Below are 22,473 nucleotides of genomic sequence, written 5' to 3'. Positions count from 1 at the left end.
CGTTGGTATGAGGAGTTACACCAGGCAACCCTCCCAGCCCGTCAGGCCACTGCATTTGGAAATAAAAAGAAAAAAAAAATCATTTTGTACAGCGACACGCGTCTCCGTGTCTCCAAAATTCAGAACATAGAAAACCACTAAAATAATTTTGAAACTAGATTCTTTTGAATGTACAAAAACAGTCATTTTCTTTCTTTTTTCCCCATCTTTTGTAATATAAAAGTCTCAAACACAAGTTTATTGTAGTTCTTATTTCATTTGTCATGATCATTATTATTATTGATTTTTTAAAATTATTTTTCTATCATCTATCAGTGCGATTGTACACCAGTGCAGCTACTGGGTCCAGAGTAAAGAAAACAGGCTTTTTCATCTTTAATGGCATAAAAAACAAGAAAAAAAATTCCATCTTTTATACAAAGTATAACTGCTGGTCTTCTGGGAAAAAAAAAAACAAAAAAAAATTCTAAACCCATAAAGCTACGAGGCACACCATGGGAGTTTCTTTTTTTTGTGAATTAGAGCAATAATAACAATAACAATAAACAAAAGAAGTAACAAATTTGCAACCTTTTTAAACCATCCTTGATGCCATGAACGGCGTCAGATGAGATTTTTCATTGAAAAATTGGGTTGCTTCAAATAGATCGACACACAAAACATGAAGGTTTTTGTCGACGGCAGGGGTGTCTTGTTGGTTGTTTTTTTTTTTTTTTTGGAAGGACAGGAAGCCAGGCCTGAAGAGCAGCATTTTTGGACACGGCCGCTTAGAGTCTTCTTTGGTTCAGTCAAACGTGACAAGTTAACACCAGCTTGAGCATTGCCGCTAAATGCGAGGAAAGACCCCGCGAGGAATGCTGAGGCTGAACTACCAGATCCTCCCCTATTAACACTTATCTGCTACAACAAACGACAAAAAAAGTCCAATATCCCATGAGGTATCGCTGCTTTGAAACACATCTACGTTCTATGCAAGACCTTCTGCTCGGGTTGAACATCAGGACTTTGCCGCTTCACGGGAGGTCAGATTCTATGACAGCATGTTAAGGCCACTTTGACCAAAAAATTAAAATAAAAAAAAAAATTGAGAATAAAGTCATAAATTTACGAGAAAAAAGTCGTAATATTACGTGTCATCGTGTCCGAGGGAAAATAAGAGCACAGCTCTTCAGGAAGGAAACGTTCCTCTTGCTTCCCGCAAGCTTTTATTTATAATGTAGCAGCAGCAAAACAGAGCAGTTGAGCTTTTAGACCCTTCTCTAGTCCGCCTTCCTTGCCTTACGGTTACACAAGTCCCGCCCCCCCTTAATAGTTGTCTAAGGCAATGCCTGTAAAATAAAGTGACAACTTTATTCTCGTAATATTACAAGTTGTTTTCTCGTACATTTATGACTCCCATTGCCTGAGACAGCTATGAAAGTGAGGGACTTATGTGACCGTTTACGACTTGTGTAACCTTTGGCCTTGAGCAAAGATAGTAATAACAAGGTAATATTTACGAGAATGAGGTCCTAAACTTGCAACTTTTTTTTCCTCGTACATTTACTATTTTATTCTCGTCAAATTTCCAACCTTATTCTCAAAATCTCAATATTGTTGTCGGGCATTGCCTGAGACAGCTATGAAAATGGGCGACTAATGTGACCGTTTACGACTTTAGTGACCTTTGGCCTTCGGCAAAGGCAACAACAACAACAACAATAATAATAATAATAATAAGCAAGGTAATATTTACGTGAATGAAGCCGTAAATTTATAATTTTTTTAATCGCACATTTACGATTTTATTCTCATAATTTCCAACTTTATTCTCGAAATCTCAGATTATCTTCTGGCATTGCCTGGGGCAGCTATGAAAATGGGGGACTTACGTGCCCTTGGGCAAAGGTAATATTACGACTTTTCCCATAAATCTACGACTTTCTTCTCGGAAATTTACGACTTTCTCGAAACCTCAGATTTTTTTTTTCTTTCAACGTGGCCCCAACACGCCGTCGAACGATTCAGCAGCTAGAGGATAACGGATGTACAAATAAAATTTAAAAATGTAAAAAAAACCACAACATCCGACCTGCCGGGAGAGGCAAACGACCGCCGACACCGGGACAGACTAGGCCGTGAGGGCTGGGTAAAAAGGAGTAAAGGTGAACGTGTGACTTCTTGTCCTTTCAAACCTGCACGGGTGGAACACAAACAAAACACCTGTTGAACAGATCTGCATATATCGGAGAGTTTAAAAAGGTTAAGACATGTAAGATTCTCTCGTCACGTGTCTTGAATTGTAACTGCTAAACAGTACATTCCGTAGCGTCCGCTGCCGGGACTCGTCCGTCCGTCCGTCTTCATGACATGTGAAGGAATTATCAGTTTTCCCATAGGGAACTCACCCACAATGGATTTGATGAGAGCAAGGGGCTACATTTGTTTCTTCCTTCAGTGTTAAAAAAAATGTGCCACGTTTCGCAGCAATTACACCAAAGAGAAAATCTTACATGTAACATCTTTTCTTTTTTTTTTTTTTAAGTATGATATGATCGATGAGTCCGCATGACCAGTCACGAGCCGTGACCACCCCAATATGAGGTCAGATAGCACCATATTTGTCATTTAAATCTCTTAAAGAGCGTCCAAGTCATAGATCAAGCATAATATCTATATCATGGAGAAAACCATAGGTCTCATACTCATACATACATGCAACTAGACACATTGCATGTGTACACAAAGACATATATGTTCAAGAGCATGGTCGATTTGGTTTTGCAGCAGATCATTTCTGGTTGTGCTGTGATTAAAATGAAGCGGGAGATTGATGCTCGATAGACGCGGTCTTCCCGCAGTTTGACGATGGGATGGTGGTGGGGGGTGGGGGAGGGGGGGGGGAGGGGGTACGCGGTAAGCGCAAACACGGGGAAGGAAGAACAGGAACCGAGCATCATCCCCCCCTCCCCCCCTCTTGGTAAATCATTCATTTAAGGCAACACAACTTTAAAATGCGGGTCATTTCGGGTTAGCTGTGGATGGAGTGCCAAAAGCCCTTGACGTTTTGTTTTTTTTTTTTTTGCATAAAGAAAAAACTAAAAGAACCTGTCAGTTTGTAAAGGCTGTTACCCAAAAAAAAAGGGTGACGAGAACCTCTCAAAAAAAAAAAAATTCCCGTCAACCGACTCGCAAAACGTCAACTCAGTTACGTCCAGCTGACAAAAACAATGACACGTGCTAGACGACGGTTAGCTATCATCTGAACGGTGAGACAATGAGAATGAACGCGTTCCATACGCTGGGAGGTCACTGGCATCCAAAACGCGGCGACTAAAAAGAGAATATGGCTTTAAGAAGTTTCCCTGCCAAGTAACGCTCAGAGGAAATGGAAACGACAGCACCCACGCACGCGGCATCCGGATCTGCACTTTTTTTGGAATGTTGCCCATCATCCACAATCCCGATGTGAAACAAACACGTCTTTCCCTTTCCTGTGCCTTCTACAGAGGGAAAAACAGCATGTTCAGTTGTCCATTCATTTGTCATTATGCTTGCATCATTTTCTGCATGTAAAAGTATAATTGTGTATAAAAACATGTTTTGTGTTAACATTTTTGGGTGTCTGGATCGGATTAATTGGATTTACATTATTTTCTATGGGGAAATTTGATTTGGTTAGAGTTCGTTTTGGTTTGAGTTGGACCTTCTGGAACAGATTAATGACGTTAACCAAGGCTCCACTGTGCTAATCACGGCAGACTTTGTGAGAGCCGTCGCCCGTAACTACTTGTGGACAAATGCTTTTGAGCCTGAATATACGGCAGAGGAGCTACAGATTTTAGAAGCTGAGCGGGCAAGAAGAGCGAGTGGAACGTCAAAGTCAGCATCGGCATGACTTGGTGGTGTAAATGTGAAGCTTGCCAAGCCATGCTGATAGAAATTGCATGTTTTCTCCTGCACTGAATAGCGTAATGTTAACATCGACGAAAAGGCTTCGTGTATATGGCGAGGAGGACACAACGAACGGAGAATGGTTAGCGCTAACAAACCCTGCAGTGGTAGAAACCTTTTTCCACCTACCCAAAACCAACTGGAAAAGGCGCCACAAGACCAGCCACTGCGATACATGGAGCACATGGTATCACAACACAGTTCATCTGGCCAAACATGGAATGTGGGCTAATACTTTACAGTTCAGTTGGTTGTCTATTCGTAGTTGTTCATATGCTTGTTCTGGTTTCCCAATGGGTACAGATTGGTGTCCTATCCTACCTCTCAGTAACGACGCGAGGCACTGCATCACTACGGCATGAAAAATAGTTCTTTGCGTTAGCTGCTACAATAAGGTCATTGCACCTTGGGTTATGTACACGGGTCAGTTATGTAAATAAAACATTGTTGGCGTTTTTTGGAGGACTTGTTTCTTTTTTTGTTTAGGGCTTTTTAGTCAAATAGGTGTGTCCCATTGCATGCATTTTTAGCTCCCACATGCTAGCCGTTTTTCCTCTCTTCGGAAGATGTGTGGTCATGTTTCACATAAGGATTTTGAATGATGGGAAAAATTCGGGGGGAAAAAAAGTGCAGTTTTCTTCTAAATGCCAGGAAATCAAACACAGCTGCCCCGTTTTTAAAAAGACACAAAATCTAAAATTACCAAGCGTATCCCGGGATGTCGCTTCCTTGATGCTGGAACCACACAACAAAAACACACACACACACGCACACGGGGCAGGTCAAGCAGAAACGCTCTACTACTCTACTAAAAAAAAAAAAAAAAAAACACGATGCTCTAACTCGATCTTAAATCCAATTTCTATGAGCGTCAGTAATTCACACGCAAAAACAGAAACCACACGGCTGTGACCTCAAATAATAAAGAGGGCATCACAATCCTAGAATGCACAATTTTGGAGTATACACCTCCCAATACATAGCCCCACCTGCTACGCTACAAGCTAAGACAACCCTCAGCAACAGCCTTTTGTTTTTTTTTTTTTGAGAGGAATCAGAGTACACACGACACACAGCCTTTGAGAACCTGCTACATGGTACACATGAAGTCTGGGTAAAAGATGTGGAGGGGGGGAAATCAAGAAAAAGAGGAAGAATCAGGGTTTTCAGCGTTCATCCACTGGAAGAGACTTCCTTCCATCCACAGACTCAAACACCTGATTAGGCTGCTGAGTGGACTTGATGGTAAAAGATACAAGACATATGAAGGGGGTTAAAAGATATACGTATGCTGCAAAAACCACAAAACAAAAAACAAAAAAGGTGGATCTCACGCGATTCTCTCGATTTGATGCTTGATAGCAGCCCGTTGCCATGTCAACAACGTCTCGGGAGACGGCTTGCACGGCAACGGAAACTATCATCATAAAATGGTACAGTAGTAGAAATAGCTAGACCAGGAGGGGGCGGGCTCTCCTGGGAAAAGGTCCGCGGAGAGGTCCAATGATTGGTCATGCGGCTCGCTGTCAGGAATAATGGTTGTAGGGTGGAAGAGGGTGCCCGATGCCATTCTGGTAGTGATGATGCTGGCGGTGGGCTATGTACTCCGCATAGCCCATTGTCATCTTCTCGCTACGGTACCTACGGGGGAGGGGCGGAGACATGTTGTAAGGTCACGTCAGATGCTTGTTTGTCCAGTGATATCAGCCGACCAGCGTAAAAATGAGACATCGGTTCACATATCGGTATCTGCCGATGATCATATCAGTGTGCAAGTGATGACATCGTGCAATGACTAACTAAAGCGCCGCGAGCGGTGAGGAAGGAGTCTTGAATACATCTAATCTCATTTCACACCTCAGGAAGAATCAGTCGGACTCATACACAGCTAGCGTACCTGCAGCACAATAATAACGCGCTGCGTGAGCCCACTTCATAATTTCACTGCTGGTATCACGGTAATCCCTCGCCACTTTGCGCTTCGAATTCCGCGACTTTTTTAAAAAATACATGAATAAATCTTCTGTGTGTATTTTTGTCTAAATGTATCACTTTCAAGCATAAAAATGGCTAAATGAACTAAAATAAAAATATAAAGGCATTCAGAAGACGTATTCAAAGACGTGGGATGTAGTATTGTACACTGGCCACTAGGTGTCAGTAATGTTACATTGATGAGACAATAGCCACCACAGGAAATACTGTACAGAAATTGGAAGTAAAAAAAGGAAAAACAAAGAAGTCTCCCATGCTGACGCGTGTGAGTCTATATTTATTTAGGTCTTATTTTGTCTTGTTATGTCTACTATATTGGGTAATACGAGCGTGAAGGTGACTATAGGGGTGTTATTTCATGTCTACAGGGCTCTAATAATGTTAAAAACCATATTTAGAAGGTCGTAAACACGTTTTCTATGCTCCAACTACAAAAATATCTATAAATATCAATAAATACGGAATCCTACTTTGTGGAACTTCACGTGTCACAGTCAGCGAACCAAGTAACCGCGATGCGATGAAAGAGGGATTACCCTAGAAGGCATTCAGAAGACGCATTCATTGTGATGATATCTACCTGTAGTGTTCGACACTGGTCACTAGGTGTCAGTAATGTTACACTGATGAGACAATAGCCACTGGAGGAAGTACTGTAGAGAACAGGAAGTAAAAAAAAAAAAAATAGAACCAGAAACTCTGCCAATGCTACCATGTGTGAGTCTATACTAGGTCTACTATATTGGCTAATACAAGTGTAAAAGTGACTATAGGGGTGTTATTTCAGGTCTAGAAAGCTCTAATAATGTTACTATCTATTTAGAATGCTGTACAGGTTTTCTATGCTGTAACTATGAAAATATTAAATTTATAAAAGTAAGGAATCCTAGTTTGAGGAATTCACTTATCACGTTGTGGGTCTGGAACCAACTGACCGCGATAACCAGAGTTTCATACTATGCACTTTACTTTGTTCTTATAGCTCTTATAGCTTAATGACTTTTCTGTCGAGACAAAATATATAAAATAAATAGGGCACCTTTTCTATAACTTACATATTGCGGTATTTGTCTTAATTTGCATAAACAGTGTTTACTGGTGAAATGCACCCAGTGGCATGGCAGTAAAAGAAGCATCATGTGTTCATTACATGACAGATGCCTACATCGGCATCAGTAGTAAAGTGCTGGTCAATATCGGTATAAAGCCAATATTAAATCAGCTCCAGTTTTGAGGTGTGATGAATACATGGTGAGCTCTAGTGCAAGAGCCGGAACTGCAACACTTGTAAAGCCCATAGTTAGAGATAATGTCCAAGAGCAAAGGTCCGGAACATCATCATATACAATCATGACCAACACAAAACCATTTTCATGGAGATCACAACAATGAAAGCACAAAATGGAAGTCACTGGCCACATGTTGGCCCTGACTTTATATTGAAGAAGTTCATTTTGGGCTCTGAGGCTGCTTATTTTCTGCCATTTTAGCTCAGTATGTTGCGTCAAAGGCTTTGTGCTTTACGTCATAGTTCAACGTTACCACTTTTTACGAGTGTCACGGAGCGTATGAGACAGACTGGTTTTGTACTTCCAGGGGAAAGAATGAACATAAAAAGGAATCTGTTCACTTTGGGTTAAAAGCCCTGCTGCTGTCCACTTTCCTCTTCTTAGAGGGTGCCATGTGTACTAGCATTTATTTTTCTGTTGTCTCCGACTCACTCTTCGACTTTCACTCATCTTCACTTTATCCCCATCTATCACTTGTTTTTCGCTGTCAATTTATCATTCATTTCTATCTTTACCTTCGCTTGTCTCCTCTTTCATCTGTCTCTGTATTAAGAGTCTCAATGCCTCTCTTCTTTCTACTCGTCTCGCTGTCCACTTTATCCTCCATCGCACATTTTTCGCTGTCCACTTTATCCGTATCTATCACCTTTCCCTGTATGTCTCAAGCATTCTTCGGTGTCACTTGCTTCGCTCCTCTTTCTCTGTTGTATTTAGGGTCACCATGTTTAGCGCCAATGCACAGATTTGATTGGCTGAGTCATATACACAAAATAATTGGTCAGGGGATTTCCTGATCAGATAAACCAGATGTGTAACGCTGCACTAGTCAAAATAGAAACGCCCTGCCAAAACTTGTAACATTTCAACAATTTATTGACTATAGGAACGGGTCCGTATAGGACGGCGTCCTCTCGTTAGTGACCTGTGCCCTCCACAGTACAATCTACACACTCGGTGTGATTTTTTTCAGTTATGGCATGTCTTCACGCTAAAAGTGCAAGTCATACTGAAAAACATGCAGACAACAATGTCGTTGTGCGTGGTGCGTTGCATGGTACTCCAGTGGGGACACTGTTGAATATCATATCAACTTAATGCAGCACTTTAACACCCACAGCTGAAAAAGCCTTGACATGTTAGACAAGTTACATAAAATATAATAAAACAATCAAATAAAACCGAGTTCAACGCGTCATGAATGAAGGCCTCCCTCTGAGATGGCGTACCGAATGTTGTGGCTCGTAGATGTATTTACAGCATCCTTGCGTGAGCTTACCTGGTTAACTTAATGGTCTTCCTGAAATCATTTGTGATGGGAGCTTTGTAACCTCCCTTTCGTAGTAAGGAATCTATGGTTTGAATGTGGTCCCAACCTACAGAGAAAAGATGGGCGTTAATATATTAAGGGTGTCATGAGAGACAAGTCAACACACACACAAGACTGGGTCTACAAGAACGTGAAATCTTCTCACGTTTTAATCTTGCAAGAGCTTGTGCGCCCCCCCCCCCACACACACACACACTTTTTTATAGTCTTGCCGATCCGATCCCGTACCAATCTTTTGTTTTTTTTAACTAATAAGCTTTTGTTACAAACATGAATTTGTGGAATTGAATGTGGTTATGAAAATTGCTCTTCAAAGCATTAAAAATAATGGAACCAAAGTACTGCTGAATTTACTTTTTTATTACACAGCATGACCTACAATATTGTTTGGCTTTTGTAATGAACCTCTGTACGTCAGGTCCCTAATCCAATAAAAGTCCATCCAATAAAAAAATCAAATTGGAAGAAATGGGCGTGCAAAATACTTTTAGGGTAGGACTCATTTGACAGGATTATAGATCAATTTGTGGTGTGATTTAGTAGCTACGGAGCCCAATATCAAACGTGAAACTAACTTCACCGCGGTACACCGCCGACATGTCTGCATGGTGTTGTGTTTTCTTCTTCTTGCAGGTGGAGACCCAAAATTCCGAACGTTACATGGCAACCAGATTGGCCCGATCTTGTGGTGGAAGCCAATTTTATCCGCTCTTCAAAATACAGTGGATCGTCATCCAATCCCGATCATGAAGATCGGATGGGGATATCACGACCCATAATTAAGATCTATGCAGAAATACAGTCAGGTAGTTCATTGAGAATACATGTTGGGTGCTTTGGAATTGGTCATGGCGGCTAAATTGGTCACGTGTGAATACAGCAACCAAACTCAAGGCAAATCAGTAGTGGGAAGTCCATCCAAAATGCCACCACAAAGAGACTATGACTTTAACAAGTTTCCCTGTTACACGACTTCCCAGCCAGTAACACAGCATACATCTGCTCTTATGACAGAAGAACACAAGGACATCCTTTACCTTGCTCCTTTGCGACCTCTGGCAGGTAGGTGGCGGTGCGCTTTGATCCTTTCTCATTGAAAAACTCTATCCTAATACCGTGAACACCCACCTATAAAAGATAAGACAGATCTTAGAACTATTTTATTTTCATTAAAATGGACCCTATACTGCTCATTTCAGAGGCTTTTAAAATGATTCCTGTGGGTTCCTTGTATACAGGGCAGGGGTGCACGATAATTAGCGGGCCGATATGAGGGAACTATCACGTCAAACGGATAAATCCGATAACATTAAAAAATATCTCCAATAACCAATCATTTCAAAAAATGAGGGGCGATTACCCGTACTGTGCGGGGTGAGCAAATTAAGCGCTCCTTTTTTCTCCTGCCTGTGATGTTACGGCCTGTCGTAACGTCTCCTGAGCTCACTTATAAACAAACGTTCACTGTTTCAGAGACACCATGCGTGCTAATTGTACCAAATGCTATGTGATTGGAGAGGGGAACCCCATTCGAGCACACAAAGAACCTTATCAGCCACCTGAAACGCCACATCGCTTGGGGCGTTTACAAAAAGGTTTGCCAGAGACCTCCGTGGCATCAAACCGGCTGCTGGGAGCATGTGTCTGAATATAGTGCACTTTTCTGGGCCACAGCATGTGGATCCCTCCTCTCTATACTCTGGTTCTCCTGATAGTAGTGATGTACACTAGTAGTAATACAACCCCTGGCAAAAATTATGGAATCACCAGTCTCGGAGGATGTTCATTCAGTTGCTTAATTTTGTAGAAAAAAAGCATGACACAAAACTAAAGTAATTTCAAATGGCAACTTTCTGGCTTTAAGAAACACTCAAAGAAATCAAGAAAAAAGATGTGGTAGTCAGTAACAGTTACTTTTTTAGACCAATCAGAGGGAAAAAAATTATGTAATCACTCAATTCTGAGGAAAAAATTATGGAATCATGAAAAAAACAACAACAAAAGAATACTTCAACACACCACTAGTACTTTGTTGCACCACCTCTGGCTTTTATAACAGCTCGCAGTCTCAGAGGCATGGACTTAATGAGTGACAAACAGTACTCTTCATCAATCTGGCTCCAACTTTGTCTGATTGCTTTTGCCAGATCAGCTTTGCAGGTTGGACCATTTTCTTCAACTTCCACCACAGATTTTCAATTGGATTGAGATCCGGACTATTTGCAGGCCATGACATTGACCTTATGTGTCTTTCTTCAAGGAATGTTTTCACGGTTTTTGCTCTATGGCAAGATGCATTATCATCCTGAAAAATGATTTCATCATCCCCAAACGCCCTTTCAATTGATGGGATAAGAAAGTGTCCAAAATGTCAACGTAAACTTGTGCATTTATTGAAGATGTAATGACAGCCATCTCCCCAGTGCCTTTACCTGACATGCAGCCCCATATCATCAATGACTGTGGAAATTTGCATGTTTTCTTCAGGCAGTCATCTTCATAAATCTCATTGGAACGGCACCAAACAAAAGTTCCAGCATCATCACCTTGCCCAATGCAGATTCGCGATTCATCACTGAATATGACTTTCATCCAGTCATCCACAGTCCACGATTGCTTTTCCTTAGCCCATTGTAACCTTGTTTTTTTTTTGTTTAGGTGTTAATGATGGCTTTCCTTTAGCTTTCCTGTATGTAAATCCCATTTCCTTTAGGCGGTTTCTTACAGTTCGGTCACAGACGTTGACTCCAGCTTCCTCCCATTTGTTCCTCATTTGTTTTGCTGTGCATTTTCTGTTTTCAAGACATATTGCTTTAAGTTTTCTGTCTTGACGCTTTGATGTCTTCCTTGATCTACCAGTATGCTTGCCTTTAACAACCTTCCCATGTTGTTTGTACTTGGTCCAGATTTTAGACACAGCTGACTGTGAACAACCAACATCTTTTACAACATTGCGTGATGATTTACCTTCTTTAAGAAGTTTGATAATCCTCTCCTTTGTTTCAATTGACATCTCTTGTGTTGGAGCCATGATTCATGTCAGTCTACTTGGTGCAACAGCTCTCCAAGGTGTGATCACTCCTGTTTAACTGCAGACTAAGGAGCAGATCTAATCTGATGCAGGTGATAGTTTTGTGAATGGAAATTTACAGGGTGATCCCATAATTTTTTCCTCAGAATTGAGTGATTCCGTAATTTTTTCCCTCTGATTGGTCTAAAAAAGTAACTGTTACCGACTACCACATCTTTTTTTCTTGATTTCTTTTAGTGTTTCTGAAAGCCAGAAAGTTGCCATTTGAAATGACTTTAGTTTTGTGTCATGTCTGTGATCTGCTTTTTTTCTACAAATTTAAACAACTGAATGAACATCATCCGAGACTGGTCATTCCATAATTTTTGCCAGGGGTTGTAGTAGTAGTAGTAGTAGTAGTGTCATGATATTTGATTATGACTAATCAACAGGTATAGTTGATCAAATCCTAATTTGTTCCAGTCCTTCTTACCTCCAACTGTTCACAAACTACAGTTAAATCTAAATTTTCAAAAAGCAGATACAAAAAAGTTATTGGTTATCAGCATCATACCTGTCTTGAGAAGCATAAAGTTATCGGTATCGAGGCCTGTCACGATAACTAATTTTGCTGGTTGATAATTGTGCTACAAATTATCGTCGATAATCAATATTATCGACAACATTTTTTAGACCATTTTTTTTTATTATTGTCATGAGGTAATTCACATTTGAACCACTAGATGGTACTCAAGGATAGTGTACCTGTGTGAGCCACATCAGCTGGCCACAGAAGTTGCCTGTGTGTATGTTTAAAATTGATGGCATATAACTGTACTGAATGGCTACATTTCTTTAGGAATGTTTCGAGCTGTCTGTCTGTCTGTGAGCGCCCACCATTTTGCATTGTTTTGTTTATATTTGCCGGCCAAACGCCTCAGTAAGCGTTGACTGTCAGGACGAAGGCTCCGCTGCCCGAGGCACCTCCATCGGTAGTTTTTTTTCCCAGTTGACAAGACCATCCGTGTCATTTGTGTATCCACTCACTAGAGAGAGAGACGAGCAGATGAAACACACACGCATACATGCACATTTCAATTTATCGAGGGAGCCATAATTAGACCTGTTTTTTTTTGTTTTGTTTTTAATCGTTCGATTTAGAGTTTATCGTGACAGGCCTATCGGTATACATTTGAAAAAATAAAAAAGATCTCTAATTCTGGGTAAAAGGAAAATGCAAGATTGGGGTCCTTGAATGTAAACAAAATAGTCCTCAAAAGTGGGGGGAGGACTTGTGTACAAAGATACTACACATTGGCAGTCTGTGCCACTCACCTCCCAGTCAAGGTAATCACCGACGTCTTCAAAGTTGGTGAGAAGAGACACTGAGCAGAAGAGGCGAGGCAGCTCATCCCTTGTCATGGGGGGGAAGCGGCTGTCTTTAAGGGCACTGGAACCAAAGGGCACAAAGAAAACCCCATTAATATCATGACTCACATTTCTACAAACACCACTACTCCACATTTCTATCACCATTGGCCATTGTCCTCCCATGAACGTCTTATCTAAAATCTATAGATGGGTGCGGTCGCACGGCATTTAGAGTTGCATCCAGCGAACCGACACAGGGACGTGAGTGGTGTGTGTTTACGTGTATTTGACAAATCAGCTGTCTGACCTTGGTCAGGAACTGCAAGTACAAAGAGTCAGGCAAATAAAAATGTAGCTGCATACGCCATTTTGTTAAGCAAAGCGCTTTTCGGGAGGTCGTTTCTTGTCACATGACACTCGATTCAAATCAGACACTGTCAGTTTGTGTGCATGTGTCTGTCTTGTGTTGATAAAGGTTGCAGAGGCTGGTTAAACACAATCTAAACAACGACAAAGTATATATCCCATATGACAGGGGTGTCCAAACCTTTTCCACTGAGGGCCACATGCTGAAAAATGAAAGGATGCAAAGGCCACTTGTGTGCGTGTGTATGTACATAATATTATTTTTCCTCATAATATTGAGAGTTTATTCTCATACAATTGACTTTTTCTCCAGATTTACACTCTATTCTCGTAAACTTCTTATGACTTTTTTTTTTTTAAATCATAATTATACTTTAGCCCCCAAACCTAATTTTGTCAAAATTACAACTTTATTCGTTGTTTCGTTTGTTTCCCATATTCCCATATTACAACCTTAAAAAAATATATTTTTTCTTTAATATTTCAACTTCATGTTACGTATTATTTTCCTCTTAATAGTTTTCCCTTTATTCCTGTAAAATTACTTTAAATTTACAGCCACAGGACACAGTGGTCCCCAGGCCACACTTTGGACACCTCGGGATACAAGGTCATTGCAAAATACATCACAAATGGTGGAAAATGGCGCAGTTTTACAGCAAAAACACAATGTACTGCATGCTGTGTTAAATAAAAGCAGCAACCTGGAACGGTGATCATATTGCTAAATGATACGCACCAGTGTATAACACGGTATGATTAGTTTACTTACCATATAACAATGAAAACAATCTGCATTTGATGAACAGCGGACAAAAGGGAAAGAAACCCAGCAGCTTTATGTGGCGTTGCTCACCTGGTAAGGGTGTACTCCCTGAGTCCTGAGTGCAGATTCATGGCAGAAAATGTACCTATACAACCCCTCAACCGCTTGTCTCTGCCGATTTTCCATGTGACAAACAGCGGGCTGAAAAACAAAAGAGCGCTACTTCAGGGGGATTTTACACCTTTTTGGACAGTGGAACAGATGACTGTCCTGGACACAAGCCTGGTGAAAACAAGGTGATCATACAAAAATAGACAGCGATAAACAACCCATCTCTGGGCTGAGTAGCTGTCCGTGGATGAAAGGAAATTGAAACCAATTAAATACAGAAAAAGGGGCTAAATATGTTGCAAGACTGTATGTTGATGAAATAAAATCATTTGGACTGCCACAGAATTAGCACTACCCTCGTTCACAAACACATTAGAATGGGACTGTCTGTGTTGCTTGTCGTTACAACTCCGTACAGTAGATGGCATCGTAACTCTGCACTAAATGAAACCAACACAAAAATAAGGTTTAAAAATGACCCATATTTAAAAAAACAATTTTAAAAAGCTGTTCCGCCGGGTTTCGGGGACGGGGCAATGCCTAAGGGCGCGCCTAGTAGGTCTTTTGGTCGCTCTCCAGGATGGGAGGACACTGATGTGATACTGCTTTTATTTTTCTTAATATTTTCAAGCTCTACTGGTAAAGCCCCAATCGCTGGCGATGGACGGGTTGGCAACCCCTGTTCTACAGAATGCAGATGACACCCAAGGTATGTAAAAAAATAAATAAATAAATAAATAAATAATGGAAACCAGATGGCAACATCTGACTCACTAGGTCCCATATTCCAGACAATTTAGCCAAAAGTTGCAGTTAAGACTTTTTAAGGACCAGCGGGGACCCCGTAAATGGCACACCCAATTTAAATTTGCGCTGTAGGATTTACTGGCACTTGGAAATTTGAATTACCAAAGGCGCTTGTGTGTCATACTTGGCTGCAAATGCAATTTTCCACAAAATGAGGCAATGGCCAAATCAAAGTACATCACCCCTCCTCAATTTGAAAGTCAGCATACTTTTTACTGTCTGCTCCCACAGATTGCCTCCCAATTAAAACACATCAGGGAACCCAACGAGCCACTCACACGCTTCTATACTGAGAATTGCGAAAAAAAAAAGGCTTTCTTCCACTTGGCCATCTGCTAGTTTGTGTTGTAAATGTTTACATCACCCAAAGATTTATTTCTTTATTCATTCAGTCATTGGTATTCATATCTCTTCTGTTGTTGTTGCTTAATTTATTGGTATTAATGTTTATGTTCTTATTCATTTTCTTGTTTTCTTTCTTTTTTGGGAGAATGAACAGAACAAGAATTTCATTGCATAGCAGAACTACCTGTTTTACTGTGCATATGACAATAAAACTCTTGAATCTTGATTGTCCAACGTTTACTACCTTTCTCTCAAAACAGAAGAGCAGACTTCAAAATTGCAGAATTGGCATAATTCAAAATTTCAACCTTCAAGAATAAGTTTGTATTTGGTTATGTGGCGTCTACAAAACAAGTGTAGGAAATTGCTCAAGCAACCAATAACAAATAGCTGTTGACATTCAGCAAATGACTGTCTGTTGATTGACAACAGCTGGGAAATGCCCTATGACTTACAAGACTGCCAATTCACCCTAAAATGCACACGCCAACTGTTACAAAACACAGTAGAGACAACTCAGAGACACACTCCCCAACGTGTGGATGCTTTGTTTGGGAACTCGATTCCGTGGACTAGTTTGGCCGTAGAATAACAGAGACAATCTAAGAAAACACACAGACTTTTTTACGATAATTGTCAGCGAAAATTGAATCATACGAAAACCAAGACCTACGAAAACAGAGGTTCCACTGTACTTATATGTGCTTGTATGCACAAAGTCTGCACATTGTTCGTCTGTGTCCGTGCTCCATGCAGGTAACGCCTGCAGCAAAATGCATTAAAACTGTCGCGTCTTTGGGTTATTGACGCATGGACACAAATGTATATACGGTCGTCCCTCGCAACTTCGACTTTCACAAGCTCACCCTGTCACGTTTTTTCCAAATATATTCATTGAAAAAAAAAAAAAACATGCCGCGGTTTCTCGCTGTTTTGCGGTAGACTACGACCTACAATTGGTCAGAAAGCAAATTGTAGGTGCTTTTGGCCTAAATTAAGCATTTTCACACATAAAATTGGCTTAATGAACTACAGTACAAATACAAGGCATTCAGAAGACGTACAGTGCACACGTGATCAAAAACACGTGTCAAATTCCCAAGTTCCCTGTTTTGGGCTTGTTTCTCTCATGAGACCTGATGCTAACATAGCATTGTCATCATCGCAGAAGTTGCAGTATTTTCACAGCAGTGGCTGTGTGTAAGAACTGTGTATGCGTGTGTAATTATAATGTACAGCACATAAGTATTTCCTTACTATAAAAGTGTGCAGTAAGTGAATTAAATGAAAAACCATAGGCTGGGGTAGTGGCTCTCAATTACTTTGTCACACCCCCACTGTGGGACTGAAATGTTTTTGCTGATTAACCGCGTCACCAACTAATGAGTGGTTTTCGGTGAAGTCACAAAGGGGAAAAATGAAAATGTCATTATGCATGCATGAGGTTATGTTATGCGAGCGCTGTTTGATGTATTGAGTTTGCGTCCTGCTTCATAGTTTACGGGAGACGCACTGGACTAGCATGGCACACAAGCGCGCAAGCAGACAATAAAAGGGTGGTTTCTCATTTTAAAATTTAAATTGTTTATTCTTTCACTCATTTTTTCCGACTGACATTGGGAGCAACAGAGAACTTTAATCCCTGAAGTTTACACATAAAACCAACCGCAGCCAAGTCGAATTCCCAGCAGAGGATCTATGGAAAAAATACCAGGGTTAGTCAAAGCAGTTTCTGGGAAAAGAAATCACTGCTAGTCCATCATGTTATGATACTGAAGACACATAAGCGTATCCATGTGAGTGTATTCACTTGACTGGTAACAGACGGTATTCACATTGGCAGCATGGAATTCAACCATTCCAGCTCAAACATTGTCATGCAATGACGCACTTAACATGATTACACAGAGGACATTATGTTCCATTTGAAGGTTGGTTGGGACTAGGAGGGCAAATGGTTTCAACTATAGCACAACTACCGGCACATGGCCGCTTTTGTTCTGCAGAGTCTTTCATTTGCGTGGAGTCGACAGATTTTCCTGTTATGAAAAGGTAAAATGAGTCACGCTGGCAAGGTTGTGAGAAGTATTTTCGCAAGGAATGTGGAAAAATATTTAGTGGCAGCTCCCATTGTTTGTTTAGACAATTTTATGGCGGCATGTGGTCAGGAGCGGAGGTTCTCAACCGGTTTGGCTGCAGGAGCCATCTTTGAAGCACTGTTAAAACTAAACATACAAAAATAAAGCACGCCAATTATAAGCTATGAAGGAAATGCATCTAAACAAATGCGCTATTCATACTTGGAGGTGTTTAAAAATCGCTAATGCTTTTACATGGGATTTTCAATGTAAATTAGCAGTGAGGTAGCACATTTGTTTAATAATAATGGATTTAATTTTATAGTGCTTTTCAAGGCACCCAAAGCGCTTCACAATGAAGTGAACCCATGATTCATTCACTCTTGTCACACACTGGTGGTGGTAATAAGCTGCCCTGGGGTAGTCTGGCGGAAACGTGAAACTGAGCCACTGTTGCCCCAGATGCATTTTAAAATTTTGTTTAGATGCACCTAAACAAATGCGCTACCTCAATGCTAATTTACACTGAAAATCCCATATAGAGCGCTTAGCATGAGCGATTTTACATTGCAATTTCAAACACCTCCAAATAAGACTAAAATAAACAATTGAGATGTACTTTCCGCTTAAAGTGCTGATATATCACAAGCAGGCAAACACTCTTCAAGGCTCAACAAGAGATAGGACCGACAAAGTCAACATCTTAGTGGCAGTGCTCAGTCTTCTTCTATGACGGCACTACAGACCTTGGTCGCCACCTATAGGAGTATTACAAAATGACACCCCGCTGCAAAAACATAGAATAACATTTTTGGATTTCATAAAATTCGCGATCCACCCGTTAAGAATCACTGGTCTAGAGCTGACATGGTTCAGTACAAAAACATCAATCAAACTAATGTTTGTGGACACAATCACTCATTTAGTGCATTTTACAGCAATATACAGTAATAGGTCATTAATAGGATACACATACAGTGCATGTGTGTGTGTGTGTGTATATATATATATATATATATATGCATGCACACACACATATATATACATATACATATATATATATATATATATACACACACACACACACACACACACACATATATATATATACATATATGTGTATATATATATATAAATAAATAAAACACACTACTTGTGTAGGCCCATCACCCTTTAATGTGTATGACATTGAGCTGTATCTGACAAAGAACACAAAGGGATAGGGGAACAACAACAAGACCGTGGAAAGCCACTAATTCGACATTAGGCCCTGCCTCGGACATATTTATGTTCCTGTCCGTGCGTTTCTGGTCGGCTGCGTGCTTGAAAGCAGATGCAAATAATCTTCAACATATCAGATTACAATCTTTGTATGAGGTGGGGTCAAACTGCTGATGGACAAAAAAAATGTACAATGCTTGTGCTTATCTTAAAAGCCCCATGACGATTAATTGCTGTACAACAAACGTTTAACACCGCATATATGGCTATGTCTGGTTCGTTGGGGAAAAAAAACAGCATTTGTACAAGCATATCATTTTTAAATGGAGATAGCTGGACAAGAACCATCTTTGTTGGCCGGTGCTAACGTTATTAGTTTGAAAAACATAGGTACTATGCGTATGGTGCATGGGACCTTTAACACATTGAATGTTTGTTTTAATACACTGAATGTTAAAAAAAAAAAGTTGCCAGTCCTTTCACCAGGTTAATGTTAGCACCGAGCTAGCCAAGCTTTCAATATGGAGTTCATTGAGTGCAGACCTAACAGGATTAATGAGCACGAAAGCTAACAGCAGATGTACCCTAACTTATTAGATCAATGTATATTTCATGTGCTCGTGCTGAAAGGTTGTTCGTGTAAAAGCGAATAAATTGTGATCTTGCTTGTTCCACCCTTTTTGTGGAGGCAAGCTAACAGCTAGGTAGCAGGCACGGCTTAGCTAACGTTAGCCACCGATCTCCTGCGATAAAATGTTAATATTGTACATTACTCCCGAGAGGTGAAAATAATCAAAATAAAAGACGCAAGGCGGTCTTTAACTTGTAGGCTTTTAAGTACACGTCCAATTGTTTCATATGACGGTTACTTTAATGTACTGTGAGGCCAGTGCGGTTAGTACGGTTATCTCTGACAAGGCCCCGAATTCCAACTAGCCAAATTAAGTCACAATGGAGAGATTTTCACATTAAAATGGTTAGACAAAAAAATAGTGAATTGTGACAGTTTGTCATCTCAACTCTAGCGTGGCAAAGCTATGAAGTCTGTCGCTAGAGGCGTTCCTTCATCTTTGAACATGCAGCAAAAATACAACAAGACAATAAGTTCTTACTTACTAGGGATCATTTGTAAACCTGGGTGTTCTCGGAGGTTGGTATCCGTATAGATGGCAATAAAGGACGTCAAAGCAGAAGCAGCACATCTCCGCTGATACAACCATTTTTCTGCCTCCACTTCCCGATCCAGGTCCTGGGCTGAGATTCGGGGAGAGACCGGATGAAGTGTAGCCGGCCGGGGCTGGAGACAGAGTGCTCGGTCCGCTGCTGCCACCACTATTACTACCACCACCGCCGCTAACGTTACCCCCGGGTCCCCCCAGGCCGTTCGCCCTGCTCACGTTGGCCGCTCCAGCAACCGTCGCGGAGGAACCAATCCCCAACTCCGATCCACAATGTCCGGTTCCTGTCACCCCGCTTCCCGCCCCCACCCCGCCGGGACCCCCCGACCCGGGCGATCCCGACAGCTTCTGCTTCTTCACCCCGCAGCACCCGGCCGCCATCTTGGAACAATCTGCACCTACACACCGCTTCCGACCCATAACCGTCACCGCGGGAAGGGTGGGGTGGGGGGAACGCCGACCACACGTAGAAATCCCACTGCGTTGACACGTATGGCGGACAATACTCCACTTTCACTATTGTTTTTTTTTTCTCCCCCGAACGTCGACGTGGGCGATGTGGAATGAAGACTGCAGAGTCACGCTAGCGTTGCTTTAATAAGCGTGACTTCACTAAGCGAGAGCCATAGCTGACACAACCATTTTTATGCTCTGCCTGGGCTAACTCGACACCCTCCGAGACTGTCAATCAAATCAGTTGCCAGCAAACATATAAGTTAATGGGGTGCGCGGCCCAACCAGGCCGCGGTAGCCAGGAACCGGGCGGTCCAGATGTGAAGCTGTCGCCCCGCAGCACACCTCTTCAACTGTAAGCCTCAAGTACGCCGGACCCATAAAGTGTCATGGACGCTCATTCCCATTCCACCAGCTTGTTTTGGTACAACTTGTAATTACACAACACTTTGCTGCGATTCCAGACGGCGGGACCACGCAGGCTTAAAATGGCATCTGTCAATGCGGGGCTGCCGTGGCACAATGGACCGCGTCGGCGCACAGCGAGACATTTCAGGAACATTTAGCCCACAGTCTGCACCTGCATCACGGTCGCTGCTCTTGGACCTGACTCGGTAGAACCACAATAACAACACACACAAGACACACACACCCGCGTCAAACGCCGAGCGGAAAGTTTGCGGTAAATCTTTGTTGAGAGGCTGCCATCCGTAGGAGTGGGTGCATAACGAAGCGCGTTCTCGTCCGTGAGCCGTGAGAAATCTTCCGCCCCGCACACCCGTCTCTCAGCTGCTACCGTTCGGGTAGGAGAGCCCTGTGCTCGATGTGTGTGCCGTTGCCACGTCGGAACCAGATTCAGGAAAATACGTTGCGTCTCCTCGCTACGTATAATGCGCAAAGTTTTGGGGGGTGGGGGGGGCAGAATTTGCAAATGCGTTCCTCCAAACAGCTAGTGCGCGACTTCTCATGACGTTCGCGCATGGGGGGATTGATCCAAACATCGATAGTATCGATACCGAGTATAGTAACTCTATCGGATGGAGAGTGGGCACCAATACTGTAGTAGTTTTTGCTCTTGTTTAGTTAGCGTTCACTATTGATGTATTTCCTCAAGCAATATGTAATTAAGGTAATAATTTCATCGTTTTGTTGGCATTGTTGTATTTATGTATTGTCAAAGTGAACACAAAAAGGTTTGTTGATAAGAATTTTTTGTTTGTTTTTGCCCAAAATCTGTGCCCTGTGTTTTATCCTGCATTTAAGTGATCAAAAAATTGAAGGAAAAATGACAAAATCGCTCAATTATCCGACACTGGCAGCGAGGTGCAAAGAAATAACACAATGTAAGACACAGGTGTCCAAAGTGCAGCTTGGGGACCATTTTCATCCTGCAGCTTGTTTTTTATTGGCCCTTGGCATATTGTAATAATAATTCATTATTAATGAGGTATATTATTAGTACGGCTGTCAAGTGATTACAAAATGTAATCAAATTAATCACAGTTTTCAAGTTAATTCATCATGATTAATCACCGTTGGCAACTTTGTGTGAAATATGCCATTTTTACTGTATTTTATGAACATAAAGCTAAATGACACGACACAGTCTTATATATTTGTATGTATTAACAGCTCTAAATGAACTGGAACTTTATATCATGCTAAAAGACACCACACATACTAGCAGAACATGTGAATCGCACTTCAACCGTGTTATCATGAGCCTTGAGAAGTTGTGTTGGAAGACAACATGTCATTTTTTGAAGTTGAAGTCACTCTTTTGAGCGTAGATGTATTTTCTGGGATGTCCGAGTATACCTAAATGCAGCAAGCAGCGCTTCTGCAGTAAGAGTGATAAGAATATCCACAAACTGTTTTTCTTTGTCTTTAGGTTTATTTGGACCACACGTACACGCATAATAAAGAAGTTACTGTGACATTCGGAGTGCCCCAGAATTCACCTCCCTGTCACCCAGTGACAACGACATGACATAACAGTGAGGTGTGGCTTGACATGGTGTGCATGAGTTAATTACACTCAAAGTTTTAATGTAATTAATGACATAAATTAGTTACGGCCATTAACGTGCTATTTTTGACAGCCATCTAGATATTACACTGCATTTCTTCAGATCGCTTAATATTGACCTATATTGGATTGGTTTTAGCATCTTGAATGTACAAAATGTATCAAAGTGGCCCCCGCATCCTTTAGTTTTTCTT

General features: G+C 41.3%; 1 protein-coding gene across 1 annotated transcript; it reads right to left on the bottom strand.

Moving 5' to 3' along the window:
- Nucleotides 1-1,049: 1,049 nt before the first annotated feature.
- On the bottom strand, nt 1,050-21,142 carry ammecr1 (AMMECR nuclear protein 1). The gene is made up of 6 exons (XM_054754029.1): nt 19,736-21,142; nt 14,148-14,258; nt 12,890-13,004; nt 9,582-9,672; nt 8,494-8,590; nt 1,050-5,574 (listed from the first exon to the last, which is right to left on the bottom strand). Exons 1-6 carry the CDS (start codon nt 20,215-20,217, stop codon nt 5,460-5,462), a joined length of 1,011 nt encoding a protein of 336 aa, XP_054610004.1. The 5' UTR covers nt 20,218-21,142; the 3' UTR covers nt 1,050-5,459.
- Nucleotides 21,143-22,473: the final 1,331 nt, after the last annotated feature.

This window comes from Dunckerocampus dactyliophorus, chromosome 16 (assembly GCF_027744805.1).
Source record: "Dunckerocampus dactyliophorus isolate RoL2022-P2 chromosome 16, RoL_Ddac_1.1, whole genome shotgun sequence".
NCBI classification, from domain to species: Eukaryota; Metazoa; Chordata; class Actinopteri; order Syngnathiformes; family Syngnathidae; genus Dunckerocampus; species Dunckerocampus dactyliophorus.
Note: the sequence above shows the minus strand (reverse complement) of the source record. Positions and strands in the feature narration are given on the sequence as shown.